The 25,129-nt window shown below is 37.6% G+C and overlaps 2 protein-coding genes across 17 annotated transcripts in view; both read right to left on the bottom strand.

Annotated features, from left to right (window-relative positions):
* The window catches only part of FAM172A (family with sequence similarity 172 member A), a 523,432-nt gene that overhangs the window by 112,739 nt on the left and 385,564 nt on the right, over nucleotides 1-25,129 (bottom strand). For 8 of the 16 annotated variants that reach the window (XM_033179131.1, XM_033179122.1, XM_033179130.1 and 5 more), the window contains one exon: nucleotides 15,828-15,864. The exons of the other annotated variants lie outside the window; for them this stretch is intronic. In XM_033179131.1, coding sequence (XP_033035022.1) covers nucleotides 15,828-15,864 — 37 coding nt within the window. The remainder of the gene's footprint in view (nucleotides 1-15,827; nucleotides 15,865-25,129) is intronic. 16 annotated transcript variants of the gene reach the window in all.
* On the bottom strand, nucleotides 12,540-15,800 carry POU5F2 (POU domain class 5, transcription factor 2). The gene is given in 1 exon segment (XM_033179141.1): nucleotides 12,540-15,800. A coding segment is annotated over 1 exon segment (1,281 nt). The 5' UTR covers nucleotides 14,129-15,800; the 3' UTR covers nucleotides 12,540-12,847.

Here is a 25,129-nt window from a genome sequence, read left to right as displayed (position 1 = left end):
AGTTACAAATAACTCGAAAAACCCTCAGTGTTCTTAGAATAATTACTTAACTTCCATTTTCTAAATATTCTTATTAAATTCCAACATATTTAACTTTTAGGAACCTTAAGCTATGAGGGTATATACCTTCTGGCTCTCCTCTGTAGATGGTAAGGGTCTGAAAAGGCAGTTGCCCAGTGGAATGCACTAAACATAAGCCCACTGCCTTGAGCAGACCTCTCAAAATTATTCACCTAACATGTTTCATTATACATACTTTGGGGATTATCAGAAGTAAGAGATATTCTTAAGAAATAGATCTGTCAGTGCTGGGTTCTAATAGATTTTTGGCCTATCTGCAAAAACATTCACCTGCTGAAACAACTTATGCTAAAAAGTGTCACTTGTATTTAAAAACAAAATATGGTGTCAGGACTCGTGTTTATTCATAGCCACTGACACCAATGAGTCTGCATGACTTGGGGGAAAAATGAATCTTTTTAGCATTCTGCAGTTTTATAAGGACTCATTTTAGAAACTGGACTCTCATTTTAGAAAGTTTTATAAGGATCAATAATACATTGAGGCATTTCAGTATTCACAGATGGAAGCAACACCAGACTTAATAATAACTAAAGATATATATACAGTTTCCTCATTTCACAAAAAAAGTATAATTAAGAACTGCATTGTTCTTTTTTTTTTTTTTTTTTTGTTGAGACGGAGTCTTGCTCTGTCGCCCAGGCTGGAGTGCAGTGGCCGGATCTCAGCTCACTGCAAGCTCCGCCTCCCGGGTTTACGCCATTCTCCTGCCTCAGCCTCCCGAGTAGCTGGGACTACAGGCGCCCGCCACCTCGCCCGGCTAGTTTTTTGTATTTTTAGTAGAGACGGGGTTTCACTGTGTTCGCCAGGATGGTCTCGATCTCCTGACCTCGTGATCCGCCCGTCTCGGCCTCCCAAAGTGCTGGGATTACAGGCTTGAGCCACCGCGCCCGGCCAAGAACTGCATTGTTCTTTATGCCTAAATAGTTTTCAATAATTCTTACAAAGGTGGTTGGTTTTTTTTTTGCTGTTGTTGTTCTCAGAATGACTCTGACCAGGAGTATATCAATCATTTTAATTTCATATGAGAATAAAATGCATCAGAATTAATTATTTATCTTAAGTCAATTGTTTGATTTAAAAATTTATTGATATCTATTTTATCTCCAGTATCATGCTAGGCATTCTCTCGTATAATGAGCTGTTAACAGAAACAGTTTAACTGTGTTCCATGGCAGTCAACAGAGTTTCTAATCAGATAAATGTTTTTGCAAACAAAGGCAAGCAGGCTTTTACTTAAGAGATTGTCTTGTGTCTGGTGGTTTCTTCAACTTCCAAACACTTTTTAGTGGTTTATTTATGAGATTATAATAAACTTAAAGAAACTGATTAACAGTTTTTTTTTAATCAAAAGTCTAATGAAGACAATTGACTCTTGATAAGAACAGGCCAGTGGATCTGCTAAGCCATTAATATCTCTGGATTTGCTGATCCATGGTGCCAAGGCAAATCATCAAGAAGGTTTACACCAGTACTAAATGACATTAGTTCCTGGAAGAAAGGCCTTTAGAACCTTAGAACTTAGTATTATGACCTAGGCTATTTGACATAAGTCGATATAAAAACCAGTCACAGGAAGAATGATTTTTTTGTCTTGAATGACAAAAACGTCATTATCAAAAGTATGACAATTAAATAAATTATCTATTGTGCTGTTCAATGTCTTTTTGAAACACTGATATATTAATATTTAATGTTAAGAAAATATTTCTTCTCATGCATTTTGGAAGGCTCAAGTAATTATATACTGAGAACTATATAACTTTTTATCTATGGCTGTATTTTTACCACTACATTTAACTCTTAATTTCAGTAACAAATTACAGTCCAGATTGTCAGTCAAAATAAACTCCCTTCACTTTTCCTCCCCTTCCTGACTTTTGGTCATCTCTCTCTTGCTCTCTCTCTCTCTCCTTACCCCCCTCCACTCCTAGTTATCCTTTATGTTGTTCCCTGTTCTTAAGAATGTTTCCATATATTTCCACTGAGTTCTTTGCTCCTTTCTTTGTGTTGTTCCTCTGCCCATTCCTCTCACACTGGTCGCTTGGTGATGTAATTCTTGATTTTCTCAATTCTTTCCTCTCTCAAGCTTATGTGCTTCTTGTCTAATTCTGAATCTTTAGTGCTTAGCCCTTAACAGGTGCTAATTAGAAATTTGGTCACTGAGGATAAAGTATAGAGGTACAATGTTACTGCTTACACGAATATGAAGATGAGGGGCCTGGAGGAAAAGCAGGAGTTGGTTTGGGACCACAGCAAGGATGTCTTGGAAATGGCCAAACATTGCTATGGTAAGTATTACCATTTTGTTTGTCATGTCCTGGGGTATTACATATGGTCTACATAACCCATATTTCACATAATATACTTAAAATATGTATACTGATATGTGTATGCACATTTTTAGGAGAACATAAATGAGATATCAAATAATTGCCTATAGTTTTAAAAGTTAATATTTGTAGGAAAATTAGCAATATAAAATATGTCTAGTTAGATAATGTAATAAAATGAATATGTATATCTGTAATTAGGATAGGTAGTTTTATGGTGAGTCTTAGAATGCACATGAGAGTAAACATGCTAAAGATTTATGAGATATTCCACTGAATACATGGAATCGTTATTGTCCTCATTAAAACAATAATTAAAAAATCTACACTTACATTTTAGAAAGTGGTATTTCATTTATATATGGTTTTATTTCAACTGTAGTATCACTGGATCAACTGTGAGAAAATATTTAAATCTCACAAATTCAAGCACCTTCTGTTTCTTAAATGTTCACATGGTGTATATATGTGCACAGAGAATGTTCACCAAATAAATTGTTTACTGACTAATGCAAGAAACTCAGTTTAAAAATAAAAATGATACAATTTTTTATGGAGCATGCCATTTCTGGAAACTCAAATAAAAAGGATAAAGATGCTTTCACTTCTCATTTAAAAGTGTTACATTTTTGTTAGTATTTTACTTGAAATTTCTTGGCCCAGAAGACAAAAATTTATGGCTGCAGATTAACTACTTTAATGATGTGACACAGAAGCAGCAAAACGTTCTTTTTTCCCTATGGTGTTGCAGTGATTGGCTTTTCAGGGGAGTAAAGAATAACACACTAAATCCCTGTATGGGGAGGTCCCCCCCCATCTCTTCTCTTTCGTTTAAATGTCAAAGGTAATACATATTTAGCAAGCAGATTGGTGCCAAAAAATAATGTTTGAAATGAGGTGATCATTTAAAATATCTGTATTATTTAATGGTTGATTATTACAGAAATATTTACAGTTAATATATGTAAAAAACTTAGTGTCTACTTGGATTTAGTAATATTATTAAAACTGCTTATGAAAACAGTCACTGTCTAAACTTGTTCTCTTCTGTTTTAGTTCTGCTTTTCATAAACACAATGACAACAATTAAAGGCAAGTCAACTGACTGTTCTGTACGTTAGCTTGATAAACTTAGTGGCTGACAATTCTTAGTGAAAAGTGACAGCTTTCTTAATAAGTTCACATATCCATTTTTCTGGGGAAATTTAAGAATCATATCTCTACAAAATATCAAAATTTTCTTCCCAATATAAATGAGACTGATGAGAGTTCAATTGTCCTGCTCCAAAAATACAGATAAATAAGAAGTTACTGTAATTCTTTAGTCCAGAAGGTTATTGATTGGGAGGGAAGAAATCTTATTTTTGCTAAAATTTTCCTGAGAAGATAACCCTAGAATGGTGGTATTATTTGAATGCAGATCTGGGACTATTTGACTCTGTGGCTAATACTCTTTCCTTTCCATCATACCACCTTATTTCACTCCTTTGTAGGAAACAAAGTCTCTTTGCCTTTCTAAACCTATCCCTGATCACCTATTTTATTCTCTACAGTAGGGGTAGTAGGTGTTATTGGGTGAATTGTGTCCGCCACCAAATTTATGTGTGGAAGTCCCAAGCTCTAGTATCTTAGAATGTGACTGTATTTGGAGACAGGATCTTTACTGAGGTAATTAGGTTAAAATGAGGTCATTAGGATAGGTCCTAATCTAATATCACTTATAAAAAGAGGAAATAGGGACACACACATACACAGAAGGAAGACAATGTAAAGACAGGGGAGAATACAGCCATCTACAAGCCAAGAAAAAAAGCCTGGGCCAGATCCTTCCCTCAAAACTCTCACAAGGAACCAACCCTGCCCACAACCTCATCTCAGACTTTTAGCCTCCAGAACTGCGTGAAAATAAATTTCTGTTGTTCAAGCCACCCAACCTGTGGTAGTTTGTTTGGCAGTCCTAGAAAACGAATAGCGTAGCATACTGAAACAAATTCTCTTTCAATTAAAAAGGTATATGTTAAGATTTTCCACTACTCAATCAATAATACTCAAAGTTTTAAAGCAGATTTAGGAACATTATCATCCATTCTAAAATAATGAATCAACCCAATGCATCTTATACACTGCCCTGGCCACATGACCTAGACCTAGAAGATGGTCTACATTATATATGCTGAAAGGAAAAGGAGGACTACTTGTTAAGCAATACAGTTATTCCTTTGAAGAAGAAATGACATTCAGGCAGTACAGTTTTAAAAAAGAATATTGATTTTTAAATGTAGTGAAATCTCAGGAAGGCCCCAACGTTTCCTTTTCCAACCACAGTCTTTGGCAATAGAAGAGGTGACAGCAGCAAGTGAAGCTAGTTTGTATTTTGTCATTTTGTTGGAAGCTGCAGGAAGAAAACCTAAGTCCAAGGTTCAAGACCAAAGTAGCTAATTCTGCCTAGTAGCTATGCTCCTAGCTGCAAAGTGAGGTGACACAGTTGCAGCTTAACAGACTTATGTGCTGGACTGTTTTCTAGAGGTAGCCCCTTCGATAAACTATGTAGCCTCTCCCAAAGCTTCCTGTCATGTTTCTCTTCACTGTTGTAGCCATGATAATGCTAATGACTTGTTTTAAGGATTTCACTGGGTATTGGGGTGGATTCAGTTCATGACAGTTCATCTTTCAACTGGCTGGGGATGTAATCACAGCAACTGACCTTGCCTTCCAACTCAGAAATCCATGGAGCTCATTTATATTCATTTGGTTTCTTCAAAAATGACAAGCAAAGAAGATTCTACTGTGTTAAAATCAGGATTTCGATATTTTCAAATGCTTTTTAAAATTGAAAAGTAAACATTCAGAAACATGAAAATGATTTGGGCTTACATTATATTCTAAATATGAGTTAACTACAGAGGTATATAAACACACTAATTGTAATTGTAAATTACCATGTTGTGCAGAAAAACAGACATATGGCAGGTGTCTTCACTCACTGTGCTACGCTGGAGCTCTTTAACATTAATGGGCCTCTGATTTAAAAAAAAAAAACAAACCTTAATTTTTAGCAATGTTTTTCTAATGTATATGGCTCCGTACTCCTCCATTTAGATAATTGCCTTTCTTTTACAGAAACTAAAAATGTGACTAAAAATGAATAGGTCAGATTTACCCTTTTAAATATTGCTTTGTAAGGAGAAATTACTATTTTAGAAACAAAGAAGACTAGGACAATGTGTATCTTTTGGAACTCTAGATCTCCTGAAGCCTTCCTTTAAAAAATATTTCTTGGATGTTTAAAATTGTATAATAAATACATACAGCAAAAATTTAAAAAAAAATCACTAACAATACCAATACTTGTATATACATTTAGATTTTTTTCTCTATGTAATATATATTTTTAAAATGGTATGAAGTTTAATAAGTTGTTTTGCTTCATTCAACAATTTACTCTGAACTTTCTATCAAAACTGTAGTTCTGTAATACAATTTTACCTGTCTATCATGTTTAATTTTATTTACTTAACCCTTTGTTAAACATTTAGGTTGCTTCAAATTTTTTGCTGTTAAACTTTTTAAAAAATTTCTGCATGACCACTCTTTTTGCTAAATCCTTACACACACACACACACACACACACACACACAAAATTATTTTCTTTTCTTTCCTTTTTTTTTGAGACGGAGTCTTGCTCTGTTGCCAGACTGGAGTCCAGGGGCATCTGATCTTGGCTCACTGCAACCTCTGCCTCCTGGGTTCATGCCAGTCTCCTGTCTCAGCCTCCTAAGTAGCTGGGACTACAGGCATGCATCACCACACCCAGTTAATTTTTGTACTTTTAGTAGAGACGGGTTTTTACCATGTTGATCAGAATGGTCTTGATCTCTTGACCTTGTGATCCGCCCGCCTCGGCCTCCCAAAGTGCTGGGATTACAGGCATGAGCCACTGCGCCTGGCCACACACAATTATTTTCTTATAAAAATTATTAAAAGTTGAAATGATGGGCCAATGGAAATGCACATTTTAAAAGCTTTCCGTATGAATTACCTAACAACCTTTCATGAAAGTTGTACCAATTCACTTTCCAATAAATAAATATTTGTTTCTGTTATTTTGCCCATCACCATCACCATCATCACACTGTTAAATAATTGGCCACCTAAATCTTTACCTTCAAAATTTCCTTAACTATCTTTCTAAGTTTTATTCTTTCAGTTTGAATCACTCTGTCAAGTACATTTCCACTAAGTTTAATTGCAATGGCTTTGTAGTCTTCACTTTAAAAACACAGTTTGACATAAATAATACCATTTCGCATTCTGAAAAGATTTAATCTTGAATAGATTTTGCCAAGAAAACCAATATTGTTTAGTAGGCAAGACTACTTCTAGAAGAAAGGCATAAACAAAAGTGGCAATTCTGAAAAACAAATCGCCATGAAACAGATTTAGTATAATAAACAAGGATATACAGTATATTTAAAAAAAAAAAGAAATTATTGAAACATGCTAATTCCAGAAAAGGATCATGCTTTGAAATAAGGACAGATATCCAAACACCTCATGATTTCTTAGTGAATAAGAAAACTTCTAGGAAAAAGAGAAATTGTTCATGATGATGAGATTTTAATTAAAGTGCCAAGGATTGATAAAAATGTAAGAACTTTTATCAATAATCAATACCTTATTTAGTCTAAACTTAAAAGACTAATGTAAAATGCAACTTAGGGCCTTGATATGACACTGAGTTGGAGATATCTAGAACACATAGATTCAAAGAAAACCAGAAATTACCTATTAGATAGGTACTGTCAAAGGAAATCATTTGAAAAGGTGGCAAAAGGGAAGGTGCTTCTTAAATTCTGTAACTGTAGATCCAAAGAAGAGTCATGCTCCCCTTTGAATATGTGATGAAGGCTATCAATCATCTTTAAAGAAAATGCACATTTGTACAAAAAACACTATTCTGCTTATACTCTAAAGGGGCTCAGCATCTTAGATTAAAAATACTTGCCATGCCTATAGGAAATACAAGATAACCAAAATGTTTGATAAAGAGACATTTTCAGAATGACAGTGAAGATCTATTGGAGTCAGGAGTTGAAATTTAGTTTTTAAATTGAGGCAGGAGAAAATCTGGGCAAATATGAAGACTTTGGACTGTTGTTTAACATCTGCCTTTACTAACTATGCCACTGAAATTATTACTAAAGGTATCAATGGCATCTTAGTTATTGAAATGATATGGCGTAGTAGATTTTTTTTTTCTTTTTTTTTTCCGAGACAGAGTCTCACTTGGTTGCCCAGGCTGTGATTCTCTTGCCTCAGCCTCCTGAGTAGCTGGGATTAAGGTGCACACTACCATGCCTGGCTAAGTTTTGTATTTTTAGTAGAGACGGGGTTTCACCATGTTGGCCAGGCTGGTCTCGAACTCTTGACCTCAAGTGATCTGTCTACCTTGGCCTCCCAAAGTGCTGGAATTACAGGCATGAGCCACCGCACCTGGCCAATGTATCTTGGTTGATTTCTTACATCACTTGATATCTGTAACATTTAACATTGTTAACTACTTAACAACACAGTCTTGGTTTTCTCCCAACTCTAAGGGTGGTTATTCTTCTGTTTAAGGGATCTTATGATTAAAGTTTCTACATATCATCTTAAATCTCTGAAAAATCTGAAATCACTTCAGTATAAAGGTTTTCCTAAGGTCCAGTCTTTTTCCTTTTCACAGAAAGCCAAGAGAACTAGTGATGGAAAATCTTTTAAATTATGTGAAGCTGATTAGTGACACATAGAAGCTTTGCCTAAGCAGAGGTGGGGCAGCTGTGTCAATGATGCAGCTATGCGGGGGCTGAGATGGACTCTAGGAGCTGTTCCCTGAGACTGAGAGCTCATCACAATTTCTCCACATCTGTAGATGCTGCAGAGGAACCGAAGGAGCAGCTGAGGTCAGCGCCTCTTCACAGCTCTTATGTTCACAACACAATCAGAGTTGTTTATTCTGGCATTCAACACTGTCTGACTCTGCTGAAACATCTCCTTTCCAAGGCTTTCCAGAAGGGCTGTCTAGGAAAAGGCTGAAATGGAGTTGGTGCTGTGTGACTTTTAGTGGGATAATCCAATAGTAAGTGATTAGTCACCTATTGAATCTAAAGATAAGCAATTAGGATTCGGCTCTATTTTCACTAACTTACATGGATCCTCAGTGCTCTACCTTTAGATATTGACAAGAAGAAAAAGCACATATTTGTTAAGCTGGGTCCCTGTAGTTTGTGTGGAGGAAATGGTCTCACTGGGATGTTGTAAGCTGGGATCAGAGACTCAGGCACTAATTCAGATTCTTCTGCTTGATGATGTTGTGGATTCACTGTCACTGAGTTTGGTCCAAGAACCAGAAGAAGCTTAACATCTCCAAACATTCTCTTAAATGGAAGCATTAAGAGCAGACATTAAGTTGTTCTTGAGCACTGATGTAGCCCTAAGGATAAAAAAGCTATAGTGTGGAATTCATTTCCACACTTTTTATCCAGTGCCGTATTTTGGGCATTGTCATAAAGGACGCTGGACCATGGGAAGCTGTGCAGATATATATGGTTCATTTACACATGCTTTGTGGCCATCATATTTCCAACGTGATTCTATATTCTTGAGTAAATAAACTGACAACTCAAGCTAATCTTTTACAAGTGTATATGTGTAACCTTGATACATCTCCATTGTCCACCTGAAACAATACAGCTTATAGGTATGTTCTGAAAATTAAAGTTGTTACAATTTGTTCATAATTAGGTAATCTTTTTAAAGAGTTAGAATAATGTAAGTGCAGCATTAATATTTACTTGACTTTTTTGTTTTTAAAGTACTTCACCAAAAGTTCATTCCTGAAAGCTGAGCTACATCTGGGCTGCTTCATGTTGTGGACTATGGAAGATCTGGCTTGAAACTTATTTTCATCACCCCGGGTAAGTCATTTATTCTTACAAAGATGTCATGAGAATGAGATCCCTCAAAACAGAAAAATAACCACCCTTACAGTAGGAGAAAAAAATGCTTAGGTATCTTAGGTGTGGCTGCAATGGTGATGGTAGTACTGGGGAAGGAAATAGTGGTACTGGTAGTTAGCATAATCTTATGAAATAGTCACAGGATTTCATATATCTCTCAAGCATTTTTTATTTATCCCAGAGAAACTGTCAAAAACCCATACCCTTGCATATAAAACATTCAATAACCTAAGAAAAAAGGAACTTCCTCAACATGATAAAGACTACATATGAAAAAGCCAGAGCTAACGTCATACTCAATGGTGAAAAGACTGAAAGTTTTTCTCCTAAGAACAAAAACAAGAAAAGGATATACCCTTCTGCTACTTTTATACAACACAGTACTACATATTTTTGCCAGAGCAAGTGGGTAAGAAAAAGAAAGGGTATCTAAATCGGAAAGGAAAAAGCAAAACTATCTTTATTCACAGATGACACTATTTACATGTAGAAAACCCTAAAGAATGCACAAAAAAACTGGTTAGAACTAAATCTGCAAAGTTGCAGGATACAAAATCAACACAGGAAACTCAGTTGTATTTCTATCCATTAGCGATGAACAATTTGAAAAGGAAATGAAGGAAACTATTCCATTTACAGTAGTATCCAAAAGAATAAAATACCTACAAATAACTTTAAGGAAGTGAAAGGTTTGTACACTGAAAACTAAAACATTGCTCAAAGAAATTAAAGAAGACATAAGTGGAAAGACAGCCTGTGTTCATGGATTGGAAGACTTAAAATTGTTAAGATGACAACACTCCCTAAAGCAGTATGAGGGTTCAATGCACTCTGTAACAAAATCTCAATGGTGTTTTGGGCAGAAATAGAAAAACTGATCCTAAAATTCCTATGAAATTTCAAGTGACCCACAATGGTATGTGTGTGCATATATATATATATATATGGAAAAAGGGAACTTTTTTGACTGAAAAAGTACAGTCAAAAGAGTGAAAGGACAACCCACAGAATGGGAGAGAATATTTGCAAACCATCTATCTGATAAGGGCTTAATATCCAGACTCTATGAAGAAAAGAAACAACCCAATTTTAAAAATAGGCAAAGGACTCAAATAGACATTTCTTCAAAGAAGATACAAAATAGACAATAAGCATATGAAAAGATGCTCAACATCATTAGTCATTAGGGAAATACAAATCAAAATCACAATGAGATACCACTTAACGGCTACCAAGATGGCTATAATTAAAAAAATAAATAACAAGTGTTGCCAGGGATATGGAAAAACTAGAACTCTTGTAGATTGCTGGTGGGAATGTAAAATGGTGCCTTCACTATGGAAAACAGATTGGTAGTTTCCCAAAAAGTTAAGCACAGAATTACCGTATGACTCAGAAATTTCACTCCTATGTATACATTCAAGAGAACTAAAACAACAGGTAAACAAATAGATTATTATATGTAAATGTTCATAGCAGTATTATTCACAATAGCCCATTGGCTATTAATGAAAATAATCTAAGTGCCCATCATCAAAGGAATGGATAGACAAAATGTGGTATATCCATACAATGGAATATTATTCAGTCATACAAAAGGAATGAAGTTCTGATACACGCTACAACATAGATGAACCTTGAAAACGTGCTAAGTGAAATAAGCCAGATACAAAAGGTCAAATGTCTTATGGTTCCATGAATACGAACTGCTTGGAACTGGCAAATTCACAGAAATATAAAATATATTAACGGTTATCAGGGGGAGGGGGGGAGGGGAATGGAGTTATTGCTCAATGAGAAGAGTTTATGTTTGGAGTGATGGAAAAATGTTGGAAATGGATAGTGGTGATGGTTGCCTAACATTGTGAATGTAATTAATGTCATTGAATTTACACTTTTACAATGGCAAATTTTAAATTTTATCACAAATAGGGAAAGGTAAAGTTTCTACAGCCTCATGAAGAAGATCTCTTGACCTCGTGATCCACCTGCCTTTGTCTCCCAAAGTGCTGGAATTACAGGCATGAGCCACCGTGCCCAGCCCAGAGTTAAGTCTCTCATTGGGTCCCTGATTTACACTCCTGGATCCACAAGAGTTATTTTCTATACAGCCACTAGGAAAAAAAAAAAAAAAAAAGAAACTAAGTACTCATCTAAAACCTATTTAAAAAAGAACAATGAAAGAAACCAGAAGAAACTAGGAAAAAATTCAGAAGAATGAAGTGAAAATTAATTAACTAAGGAATAAAAATAGTAGTTAAGTAGAATAAGTCAAAAAGCTTATACTTTGAAAATACCTATAGATAAAATCTTTGCAAGACTGATTACAAAAAAAGCAAAAATTGACAAGATTAGTATCCAGAAATAAGACATAAACTCTGATATAACACATACTGATAGAATTCCAGGACAATAAATAGAGCATGCAGGTGTGTGACAGATCTGAAAACACAGAGGGATGAATGATTTCCATTTAGTATACGGTGACCAAAATTGACCAAAGTAGACGTGAAAAACTGAAAGGAGCAATTTCAGAGACAAAATTAGAAGAGTGGTTTGATGTATAATGGCAAAAACCAATAGGGAAGTTTGGATAAACTATTACAAATATCCTCTCAAAAGTATGTAAGAGATTAAGAGAAAGTAAGGGAAATTCCCAGGGACTGGAGGAGTAAGCTACAGCTGGGACTGAAGCTCTGGCTGTCCAGCTTGCCAACCTCAGTAACGAAGGAGTTTAGAATACAGTGACTGTGGCAGGACAGAACATAATCCCATGGGACTACATAAAGTGGGGAGATGAACTGAGACCCTGACATGAAGCTGGGGCAACGGAAATGAAAAGGTAAATTAGAAAAAAGAAAAAAAAAGAAAAAAAAAAAGAATCTTCCAAGAAAGCTCAGGTGTTTCAGCAAAGGCCCTAGGTGTGCTCTGTGTGTTTCTTCCCTATCACATGCTCAAGTCATCCCCTCAAGATAACTATTATCCTGGATTTTGTGTTTACACAGAGTTCTGCTTGATTTTAAGTAAAAAATTGTATACTAAGGTAGTCTTCGGTGACTTGAGTTTTTCACTTAGTATTGTGTTTATAAAAAATTTAAACCCTATGTTTACTGATAACCACAAGGAATAACAGACACAATATTTAATTTTAAAAAGGAACAAAATATCGAAACCGTCTATATACTGTAATGTACCTTGAAACCAATGCTAGGGAAAAACAAAGGGAAAACACAAAACTGCAATAAACTTCATCTTCTCTCCCAGGTTTTTCTTGAACAATTCCAACCCCCATTCCCTACTATGTATCCTTAACTTCGTTAGACAGTGAATGAGAAATTAATGCTAAAAGCCCTCAAATGAACCCCAGGGACATTTCCTGGGTTTCCCCTTCTTCTCCCCTCTCCAAACGTGCCGCAAAGGGCAAGTCCCTCAGCCCTAAAGTCTGAGGAGGCCCACAGCGGTGGCTGCGGCAGAGGAGTGGGCTACCCCCGCAGAGTAGACAGGTGTATAGTGGGGGATATCCACTGGGAGCCCCAGTCCCAGGTGAAAGCACACTGGTGCCCCTGGGCAAGGAGGCCCGGCTGTCCCCACAACCTCCCGTGGGGAAGCATCATTGGTTGATCGACTGCCCATCTTGCTGCGGTTATAGAACTAAACTCGAACCACATCCTTCTGCAGCTGGAGGCACCCAGCAATGTGGCTGATTTGTTGGGGCGTGGGCTTAGGGCACCGCTGGAAGAATTTCTCTAGGCTGTTTCCGATTCGTCGCTCCCCGCTTGCCCGTCTCCACTTCCGAGACTGTTGCAGGATCATCTCCATTTTGCATAAGCCCAGAAGGTTCTCTGCTTCCACTTCCTCCAGCCACTTTTTCAGCAGTGGTCGCAGCTTCCACATGTTGGCAAGGCTTAGCTGCTGGGCCTCGAAGCGGCAGACGGTCCTCTGGCTAAGCACCTTCCCAAATAGAACTCCCACAGCGATCCCCACATCCGCCTGTGAGTACCCTAGGCTCAACCTCTTCCGCCTCAGCTCCTTGGCCAGCTGCTGCAACTCTTTCAGTATGCCCGAGACGTCCTCTGGCAGCGGCAACTTCGGGATGCTCTGCAGGGCAATGTAGGGCCCAGGGAGGGCGCCTTCGGAGGGGCTTCGCAACCAGTCCCCTGCCTCACCAGCTCCAAGACGGGGCCTGCAGGGTGCTATCCAGCCCCGGAATTCCTGTGGCAGGGGACCCGGGGAAATCCTCCACACCTCAGGGTCTGGGCAGACCCCTGGCCTGACTGCTGGCCAGACCATCACCCTGCCAGGGGCCGCCTGGTTGCTCAACCAGGTCAGGGTGTCAATCCGCAGGGGCACTGGCCCTCTGGGGCCGCCCCCACCACTGCCTGGAAGGGGGCAGAAGTGGTTTGAGGGCCTGTGTCCGGCCATGGGTGGGATGGCACCCGCAGCAGCTCTGGTAGGAACCGATGGCCCTCGAGGCTTCAGAACAGCCACCGGCCCCCTCAAGCCCCGCCCCCCAGTGGGCGGAGAAGGCGTTACAGGCCAAGGGTGCCTGTGCATAGGCGGGGAAATTTCGTAGATCCGTAGGAACTCCTGGGTCCTAGGATTAAGGGAGTGAGCCCTCGACCCTGACCTTTGCTTCCAACTCCCATAGAGGTACAAAGCTCCCTTTTGGGATTTGCATCTCCAAGCTGTCTGGAGTCCCTTAGTCACTGCCTCCATCCTCTCCCTGAATAGAACCCAGGTATTTTCTTATGCCTCTTCAGAAACTCAGGACCCCTGATCCCCAGGAATTACCTAACTTCTTGTCTTCACAAATAATTATTAAATATCTATATGCCAGATATTGCTAGGAAGAACCCTCAATTCATAAACTGGCCCCTCACTACTATCTTTGTGGTCACAAGTACTGCCAATAGTTCCTCTTTGCACACTCCCAGTACCTGTACCCTAAGAAACCTAGGCATCCCTGCTTGAGTTTCTAGTTAACATCAGTTTACTGCCTCAGATTCTACCCCCACCACTCCACCCCCAAACTGCCAGATTCCACTCCCTTACTGGGGCGGAACTTTGTAACTAATTCCATGTTTCTTCCCCTAGCCTTGAAGGTCCTTTTGTTTCCCATTCTAACCCAGCTTCTTGGTCCAGAGCTTCCTCAACCAACAGAGATCTAGGTGTGTGTCTTCTCTTTGCCACTCTAGAGACAGGTCTCTGAACTGGCCTGACCCACTGAGGATGCTCCCTGCAATATCTGACTCACCAACATCAGACTCCTTTATCCTTGGGCCCTTATCCCACCAGAGACCCAGTGATCTTAATTTGTCCCTCCATCATGCCCCTAGCTCAGGCATCCAGTTGTGGGCCCTGTGTGGAGAAAGCTAAGGAGGGGGTGGGGGGAGAAAGAGAAGCTCTGACCTCAGTTTCAAAGTTTCCAAGGAGTAAGAGCACAATGACCTTGGCTAGACAATCACAGCCCTTCATTCTTTAAACTAACCATGATGTGGCTCTGTCCCCACTTACATCTACTGAAATTGGTCTTCTTGAAGTCATCAGTGATTTTTCAACTGTCAAATCCAATGGCTTTCTTAAAAAATCCTCATCCTGCCGTATCTGGCAATGTTGACTACTCTTCTTGCTCCTTCTCCTTTTAAAATTTACATGAAATGCTGGTAACAGCCAAATCTGTATTTCAGTTCTGACTTCTCTTCTGATTTCCAGTTTTGTATTTTTCACTGCCCCTAGTCAAATTCATTATCAGCACTTCTAAACCTGCCTCCAATCCCGGGACTTTTGAGCTAGTTATCACTAATTCATTCACCCAAGTTTAAACCTAGGAGCTGTTCTTGACTTTTTCTATTCTCCATAGGGTGTCAAATCTTATATACTGGGTCTCCTAAAACATCTGAAATCTACCATCTCCTTCCTAGCCTCATCTTCTTGGGCCCTTAAATACCTTTTCCTAGATGAAGGCAGCATTTTGAGAATAAATTCAACCCAGCAGTACAGGTTGTATTGTGTTGTGTTATGTTGAGATTGCAGATGCGGCCTTGAAGCAATGGTAAAGGGAAAAGAATCAGAAAATTGGCTGCCATCGCTTCAGGCTGTGTACTTAGTTATGTGTCATCTGTATCTCTACTGCAACCCTTGCTAGAATGTGTGCTGGCTATGAGCAGAGTCATTGTCTGTCTTGTTCACTGCTAGATCCTCAGCACCTGGAACTATACCTGGAACACAGAAGGAAGTCAAGAAGTATTTATTTAATGTTAAATAAATGAATCTCTGTAGCATTAATGGTAAAAAGACTTCCACATTTGCCTTTAATTAGATTTTAAGATGACAGTCTATAGAAAACAGCTTGCAATATACAAAAGTTCATTTAAGAATAACTTTGCTGGTATCTATTCTCTCGAGGTATACTTACATGCTATTTTTTTTCAAAATCACGAAGCAATCAGTATCTGCCAAACAGAATGAAAGTTGGATCACAAAGAAGGATAAAGAAGAGAAAGCAATATATATGCTAAGGTTCACATATTGAAAACTGCCCATTTTCTTCTTCTTTTTTGTTTTGTGTTTTGAGACGGAGTCTCGCTCTGTCACCCAGGCTGGAGTGCAGTGGCGCGATCTTGGCTCACTGCGACCTCTGCCTTACAGGTTCAAGCGATTCCCCTGCCTCAGCCTCCTGAGTAGCTGGGATTATAGGTGCCTGCCACCACGCCCGGCTAATTTTTTGTATTTTTAGTAGAGACTGGGTTTCATCATATTAGCCAGGATGGTCTCGATCTCCTGACCTCGTGATCTGCCCACCTCGGCCTCCCGAAGTGCTGGGATTACAGGCATGAGCCATTGTGCCTGGCCAACAGCCCATTTTCACAAGAAGGAAAAAGGTTCATTAGTGGTCTAAAAACAATAGTTGAATGAAAATATTTTTAATGAATTAGAAAACCTGAGTTCAAATAGATGTGAGCAAAGCTTTAATATATTTAAATGGAGTTAAAACACAGTGGCTACAAACATTTACTAAATTAAAAAGTAACACTGGCCAGGCATGGTGGCTTACACCTGTAATCCCAGCACTTCGGGAGGCCAAGGTGGGTGGATCACAAAGTCAGGAGTTCAAGACCAGCCTGACCAACATGGTGAAACCCCATATCTACTAAAAATACAAAAATCAGCCGGGCATGGTGGTGTGCACCTGTAATCCCAGCTACTCAGGAGGCTGAGGCAGGAGAATCACTTGAACCCTGCAGGTGGAGGTTGCAGTGTGCCGAGATTGTGCCCCTGCACTCCAGCCTGGGTGACAGAGTGAGACTCGGTCTCAAAAAAAAAAAAAAAAAAAAGGCTATATATTAACTTGATGGGTTTTAAGATTTACTTGGATGCTCTCACTTAAGGCTTTCTTTGTACTTGGTCAGATCTCATCTAGCAATGTGCGTATCTCCCGGTTTATACGCATGTGCTACCAAAAAGAAAAGCCCATATTCTTAAGGAAAGTCTTGCCATTTCCTTAAAAGTATATTCAACTTCCTATGGAAATGGGGTTAGCAGGGAAAGGAAGAAGGAGCATGTTTGGTTAGAACAGGAATAGAGATCAGAGGAAGGCAGTTGATGGGAATGTCCAAGACAACTGGTGCTGTTTGTGCTGGGGCATCTGAAAGGCTAATCCATCACCTTCAACAAAAAATCACTCTTAGTAGGTGATTAGATTACAGTGTAAGAATCAGGCTGGTCTTATCCATAGGGAATTACAGAGTAAGGATGAGAAACACATGATTCCAGTCTCCTATATATTTATAATCTAAATGAGGGAGAACAGAAAATGTCAGTAGAGCAGGGAAGTCGAGAAGTTTTCTATTATTATGATCTTTGGAATCAAGGGTGGTTTTCTGAAAGAGTTGTTTTAAGTAGAAATGCTTAAAAATAAAAAGTATCAGGATTTTTATTATTAGGTTCTCCTTAAGAATTCCCTATTCTAAGGAGACAAAAGCAACTGCCATGATCCACAAATGACAGGAAGCAGGAAACAGTGGACGCAGAGTTAAGAATCAACATTCTTGTAAGGTTTGGTTCAAGTTTCATAGTTTTGAGAAGTCTTGCCTTATAGTCTGGACCACAGTGACATCCCTCCCCTCTGAACTTACTGCCATGTCCACTCACATACCTGTGCTGCCTTAAACAGCTGGAATTTTATGTCTTAGTTATCCAGCTAAGAGATACAGAACCTCCTAAATTCAAATTATAGATACACGATTTATTTTGTACCTATGTGCCAAGTAACATGCTAATGCACAAGCCAGTCACAGTGCTCTGAGTATAGTAAGTCCATGAAAACATCTGGATGTGAAAGTGATCTGCTTTTTATGTTATTCTGTTGGTCAGTTATTTCACTGGATAGGAAGGTGATCTTTCCTTCATCATTCCTCCAAATGCATCTCTCCCAAAAGCTTCTCATACTCGAGAGAGAGGAGAGGACATGGCTTTGCTCAAGGGTCTATAAGAAGCTCTACTTCTCTATAGCAGAATCTCAAAAATAAAAAAAAATTCTTTTTTGACTGCAATAAAGCAACAGAGCCGACCAGAAGATCTAAGAATGATATTCAAGTTAGAGAGAGAAGGCAGGGCAGACTAGATGGTGCTGGTCTTTATTGTCTCCCCATACTGCAGATGTCCTAGTAAGTTAGCACTGACCAGGCATTGTGGTGCAGGGGCATTGCCACTAAGATGGAAAGGTGTAGGACCTCAAGAATCATATTAGTAAAGGCGCAAGACAAAAGGCTAAGGCAGAAGACAAGATGCAGAGACTAGATACTGGGAACACCATCTCTGGATCCAGGGAGCAAAGTCAGTAATCCAGGAAAACTCTGGCAGCTGAGTACTTTAAGGAACGATGCCTCTCACTTCACAGTGAAAGAGTTAACATCACACATTACAACAATTCAGTTCACTGGAAACTACCTGAAAATACACTGAAATGATTAACTGTCAATCCTTTGTGTGGATCTTTACTAAACTGTATAAAGAAAAGTGAGCCATCAAAGATAAGTTAGGCAATTAAGAAAAACTAATAAAGTATATATAATAAGAACATTTATGTTGTAATAACATAGAAAAAGAGCTAATCAAATCAAGGTAGTTACTAAATAGGATAATTTATTGCTTTTCAAGATAATTTTAATAATAGATAATAGTACTATTCTGTACAGGAGAGGACAAGAACATGGATGAAAGAATAGCCATTTGTAAATAACAGTAATACAAGATGCTTTTACTCTTATATGCGGAGAAATGCTATAATGTAGTGGTGTTGCTAACAGAATTTCTTTGATTTCTTTAATTTCAGATTAAGATTAGGAAGGACTTTTCAAAAACATTACTTCTTTTTGCTGCTGTTCTTTTTAGTATTTTAAAAATGGCTGCTTTGTAATGCTGTAATGATGTAATTGCTGCTTTGAAACAAATACTCATGACACAAATATGACATAACCACCACATAGTCAGAGACCAAAAGGAGACTTAAGAGTATACAGAGAAAAGGCCCTTCATTTTATTTTGCATATCTGAGATATTCATGAGCTATGAACTTCCTATGCTATAAAATAAAATAATATTAAATATAAAAACCCTGCAGCCTTTCCCAGAAGCCTTAAGGAATTTTAAATATCTGTAAAGGCAGGAAGAGCAGTTGAGCTGAGTGGGGCTGAGTTGAAAGGCACTATGATGATGAGTCAGGTATATTCATAGATAGTCAGAGACAGATAAAGTTTCAAGGCTCTTGTTATGCCAAGCATGATTTAAACAAACTTTTTAGCTGAGTTTGCCCTTGTTACAGAAGAAAAGCTTTAAGGATGCTCTTGCATTGATTACTCTAGTCAGGGTGCAGTCACTATGTTCTACATTCAAATTATCACTCTGCTTCCATTTTAGAGCAGGAGATGCACAACTGGTTTAACAAAAAATTTTTCATTGCACTGCACAGTAAAATATACTAACAAAAATGACAGCTTATGACCAAGGAAACTAGTAATCATGATGCGATAGGGGCTCAGAGAAGTAAATGAGAAGTAGAAAAGAATTTCTGTTTATAGCAGATAACTCTTTTAGGTGTTGTGAGAATTACGTTTTTTTTTGTTTGTTTGTTTTTGTTTTTTAAAGAGATTCCACATTAATTGACTTTGGTGCTATTACCATCACAAGTTTGAGGCCTCTGAGAATTTCCTTGGAATCCCTTTAGGAAACTGAACTGAAACAAGCCAAACAGAGCCACATGGATGCTTTTTTTTTTTCTGAAAAATGAACTCTTATTTTAACTAGCATTAAATGCAGCAATGACCATGGAAAATTCAAGAGGTAGTCCCAGACTAAAAATTCTAAGCAAAATTTACCTAAATATATAGATTAAAAACTTCTTTCAGCATTTTAAACCTGACAGATATTCAGACAGCATTCAGTCAGCTTATCAGACTGAATCCTCTTCCAGTCACCTCACTATAATCCCAAAGGTCTTAAAGAGAACAAACTAGGTTGTCAGCCTCTCTTTGAGCAAAATACTCATGCCCAAATCAAAATTTATCTGCCTGTAGTCCATTCCTCAAGCTCCCAGCAGCCTGCTCATCATTCTATGTGTGTGCAGAAAACGTCAGGCAAATGAAGCTTTCGTCTTCTGAAAGCCTCAGAACTCTTGGCAGTAATTATATCAAACCAACTGTGAGTGGAAAACTGAAAGCAAGATTTCTATTATAACGATTCACTTAATGTAAATTTCATTATTTTTTGAATATTCACCTATACAATCACATGGCTCAAGAGGTACAAGGGTGTATACAGTGAAAATGCACAGTATTTAATTCTTATTTTGTTGCCAATCATGCCATTGTTGGCAAGTGCTAATCTAGTCAATGTCCAGTTAGAATTTTACATTTTGCTTACACAGAATTTTCTGTAATACTTTAAATTCAAGCAAGACATTGGTCTTTTCTGATTTACAGACATGTAGATGAAACATAAGGAAGAAGCCAAGGAATTCAAAGAAGTTTCTCTTAAGGATATATTCTAGGGCAGGTGTCATTTTGAAAGGAAGACAATGTATTAAATAACTGATAGGCTTTCAGGGGTTGAAGGAGAGTATGGAAGAATATAATATTAGCAGGAAGAAGAATAAAAGGAAAAGGTTAGCATAGAATTTAAGTAGAAGACTTAGGAGAATGAAGAAATAGGGTAGAATATTGAAGAATTGTAAAATACGGAGTTTAAATACTGTACTGCTGTATAATATATCAGGAGGCTCTGAGGGTAACCCCGTGATAAGACATGATCAGAATTAGAACTTAGACACTTTGAAAATGCAAAGACAGAGGCAGGAAAGAAATGACAAAGTTTTTAAATTCTCAAATATTGAAAAGCAATGAAGAGTTTCCCTAAAACTATAATACTTGACTTGCTGGACAAAATAATTATTAATAACAACTACAGGAAGTTCTTGCTTTGGATAATGAGGGACTATAAAAATGACCATACAAGCTGAAACCATGCAAAGTGATCATAATAATCAATAGGATAAATTATGATTTTTCTATGACCTTTAAAATTTTGTCAAAATATTAAAAAGCCTCTATTGTCAGCTAAAAATAAAAAAGGAAAAATAATAAAACTAATTTTATTTAGTACACTGTAATTTAAACATTAGAAAGAATGAGAATTAAAGTGCTTTATTTCTATGTAAAAAAAACTTATTTAAAGTATATTGATCAGTGGTTGCCTTCTTTTCATCATATCACTTATGGTATGGTTTAAGCATATCTTTTCTATGCCTGGGCAAAATGTCATAATCTTAAGTTTGAATCAGCTTTCAACACTTTATCCTTTGCACTTTCAATGTTGTGAAATAGCTCTGAGAGTTCATTTAACATGAGAGGTTTTCTGTCTTGCTTTTTCGTTTGCCAGTATCACTTTCTCTAGGATATCTTTCTCTTTTTCGCCATAAAGACTTTTGATCTCATTTCCAGTGTTTCATTTCTTTACCGCACTGTTTGTGTGTTGGTCAAGTCTCTCTTTTGATCATCCATTCTTGTAAAATGGGAGACAATGCCATCTGTACATGAACTGAAAACAGATATGAAGTGACCAATCAGTGACAGAGTTTAAAAAAGTGATGTGATTGGCCATTGATCATGATGTGCATCTGTTATTCACATAGAGATCTGTGGACTGAAGGGCCAGTGGCAAAGTTTGTGCTTAATGCATTTACAGCTAATATACTGTGGTAACTTAACTTTGAATCTTGTTTTCTGGAGAATTGATGTTATTTAACTAAACTATGGTAACAAAAATTTGTGTGTATCAAAACTATGTAAAGTGAAGAATTATGAAGTTATTACTATATGCCAGGTACTGTTTTAAGAATATAAATTATTTCACTTCATTCTCAATATAACCCAATGCAACGATACTAGTCTTACCCCATTTTACAGACAGTGTGATTGTGAATATTTATCTGGCCATTAACTGTCCACATATTTGGGAGAATACAAATTTCCCACAGTAATGATAAATCCAAAGATCTTCCTGGTAAATACTGACACACTACTATTAAAGAGTTTGAGGCCGGGTGCAGTGGCTCAAGCCTGTAATCCCAGCACTTTGGGAGGCCGAGACGGGTGGATCACAAGGTCAGGAGAACGAGACCATCCTGGCTAACATGGTGAAACCCCGTCTCTACTAAAAATACAAAAAACTAGCCGGGTGAGGTAGCGGGCACCTGTAGTCCCAGCTGCTCGGGAGGCTGAGGCAGGAGAATGGCGTGAACCCGGGAGGTGGAGATTGCAGTGAGCTGAGATCCAGCCACTGCACTCCAGCCTGGGCGACAGAGCGAGACTCCGTCTCAAAAAAAAAAAAAAAAAAAAAGAGTTTGAAATGACAAGTAACATATACTTGTCTGTAATATCTAGAGTAAAAAGTCACATTTTCATGACAGTATGGAAGGAAGGTAGATACTTTCAGAAGATGCACTAACTCTTCAATAACATTAGAGTGTCATTTAAAAAAAGGGTGTTGGTGAACTAAGAATTACTCTTGGATTCTAAAAGAGCTCAGAAGCCCTTTATTTCCCCTACTCCCAACCCCACCATCCATTTCAATGATCATTCTCTGACTAGAAGCAGAGAATCTTTGTAGTAAACACAAGAGTTCTTTCTAGGAGACTGTGAGCTCCTTGAGGGCAGAAGTCATGTCTAATACTCTTTATACCCTTGGAGCCTAGACTGGTGCCTAATACAGATTAGGTGTTCAATATATCTTTGTGGAATTCAAGAATAAATATTTACAGTTAGTTTCTTGCCTCAAGAGAATCAAGAATAACTCAAATTAGGGGTAAGACATGAAATTAGGCTCTAATTTTGGGGGGATGAATTGAAGATGATTAACTAATTGGTAAAATAATTAAATTCGGATTATCTAAAAATTCAAGCCTTGCTACTTATGCTGATTTTTATATGCTTGATATTGTTTTTGAAGAAAAGCAAAAACAAATAACTCTGAGTGATTACTCCTTCATAAGAAAAATATGGCAAAAATCTAAACTACAGTGATTATGGAAGACTATACTTGTCACTGTAATATTCAAACTGAGTATTTCTAATTTAACATACAGCAACTTTCCTACATATTGGTTATATTTAATCACTTATATCTGTGGCCTTAAATTAACAATGTCTTATTTTATTTTTGAGATGGGGTCTTATTCTATTGCCCAGATTGGAGTGCAGTGGCACACTCATGGCTCACTGCAGGCTCAACCTCCCAGGCTCAAGTGATCTGCCCATCTTAGCCTCCCAAGTAGCTGGGACCACAGGCATGCTCCACCAGGCCCAGCTAATTTATTTTTATTTTTTTTGTAGAGATGGGGTCTCACTATGTTGCCCAGGCTGGTCTCAAATTCATGGCCTCAAGCTATCTGCACCTTTGCCTCCCAAAGTGCTAGGATAACAGGCATGAGCCATCATATACAGCCAACATGTCTTATTTTAAATTTAATCACCTTCCATCTGGAAACTGAGGAGAAATTTAGCTACTATTTCATATAAATTAATATTGACAGAAGACTAAATTTCTTTGAAGAGAATTTTTAAAAAGTAAATAAAAGTAAAAAATCTGAAAATTTTTACATTACTTTCTTAAAATTTCTGAAATATTAGCTAATAACAAAAGCATCTTCATGCCAATTTTTAGATTATCAATAACTTTTTAACTTAGTGTCTCCTTAAAAAGTCTCATTTATAGAAGTCATTGCTACAAAAAGTTTAAGAAAGGGTGTATGTTTTTTTGCCCCAACTTTTTTTTAACAAGTCATTTCTATAGCACTTCAGAAATTAAGAAATTATATAATACAACTGAATTCTGTCAAGGATTGTGGCATGCAGTTATGAAAAACATCCATAAACTAGCTGGCATAAAATGTTTTCATTTATTGGTACAATATATTACATAGTTAGGGTCAGATATGTATGACTGAAGGGGATATTAACAGACACTATGGACAGAAATGCTAGCACAAGGTCTCAAAGAATATTTAGACGTCAAATATCAGTTAAATTAATTTTTACACCTACATAATGAAGTCATTAATCCAAACAAATTATCTCTTAAAATTTATCATTAAATAGAACTATTTTTCTTTGGAAAAAGACTATATTTTAAGAAACATGAAAAAGTAAAAACTTTAAAAAAAAGTATACTCCTGCTTTTAAAGGGCTGATAATCAACTCTGAACATCTTGAGATTTTACAAATAAAGAATATTTTGCCTATGTATAGTGCCTAATGTTCACTTTGAAAGTTCATTTTAGTACCAAAGAATATGCATTTTAGATGTTCCAAATCACCTCTAGAAATCAATGTAGTTTTCTTTGAAGATATATGTTTTGGGAATATTCTGGTCAGCAGACAGATTTATCACTAGTGACTTGCTGTCAATTTGTCTACGACAAGACAGAGCAGGCTGAGAAGGTGTACATGGGGGCACACAGAATGTGTAGGCAGGAGCACACAGTGAGCCCTGTGGCTTGAGGGAGACACAGAGCCCACGTCAAAGGGAAGTGAAGAGCAAGTGAACCCAGGTAAACCACAGTCAGGCAGGGGAAGACAGAAACATGTGGGCTGGGGGGGATGTGATTCCATGGGCTAGAAGAACAGTCTTAAGGTTGGGGAGACTGGAAGCCACGAAGACATGGCATAGAGGCTAAGCCAGATGAGAAAAACACCCAGAGTCAATAAACAGACATAGAGAGACCCATCAAGGGCAGTGACCCAGACAGAGCTAACGGGGGCAAACGAAGCAAAGACAGCCACAGGAAGGGAGATCAAGACTTAACATATGATAAAAGGGATGAAAATGTCTGTTTTAGGTACCACTGGTTCCTGACTTATTTTTTCCAGCAATTACGGACAGAGCATTAAAAGCCATGAAGATATTCCTATGGGGGCAGTAAAAAGAATAGTGTTTCCATATTAACTCAAAACTTATAATTTTAAGTACAAATACAAATTCTTATTATTCAGTTATTTATCGAAAAACATTCCAAAAACAATTAGTTAAAATTTTTTTATCTTTAAAGAGAAGAGTTAGCTCAGGAAAAGGAGAGTTGCCACCTTTACTGCCAAATTCTTCGAAAGATTTTTCACAAATTGGTTCAGAAAGCTGTAAAAAACATGATGGCTATTTTTAATTTTT

The sequence above is a fragment of the Trachypithecus francoisi genome, unplaced genomic scaffold, assembly GCF_009764315.1.
Source record: "Trachypithecus francoisi isolate TF-2019V2 unplaced genomic scaffold, Tfra_2.0 Lachesis_group2, whole genome shotgun sequence".
NCBI lineage: Eukaryota > Metazoa > Chordata > Mammalia > Primates > Cercopithecidae > Trachypithecus > Trachypithecus francoisi.
This window is presented reverse-complemented; position numbering and strand designations above follow the sequence as displayed.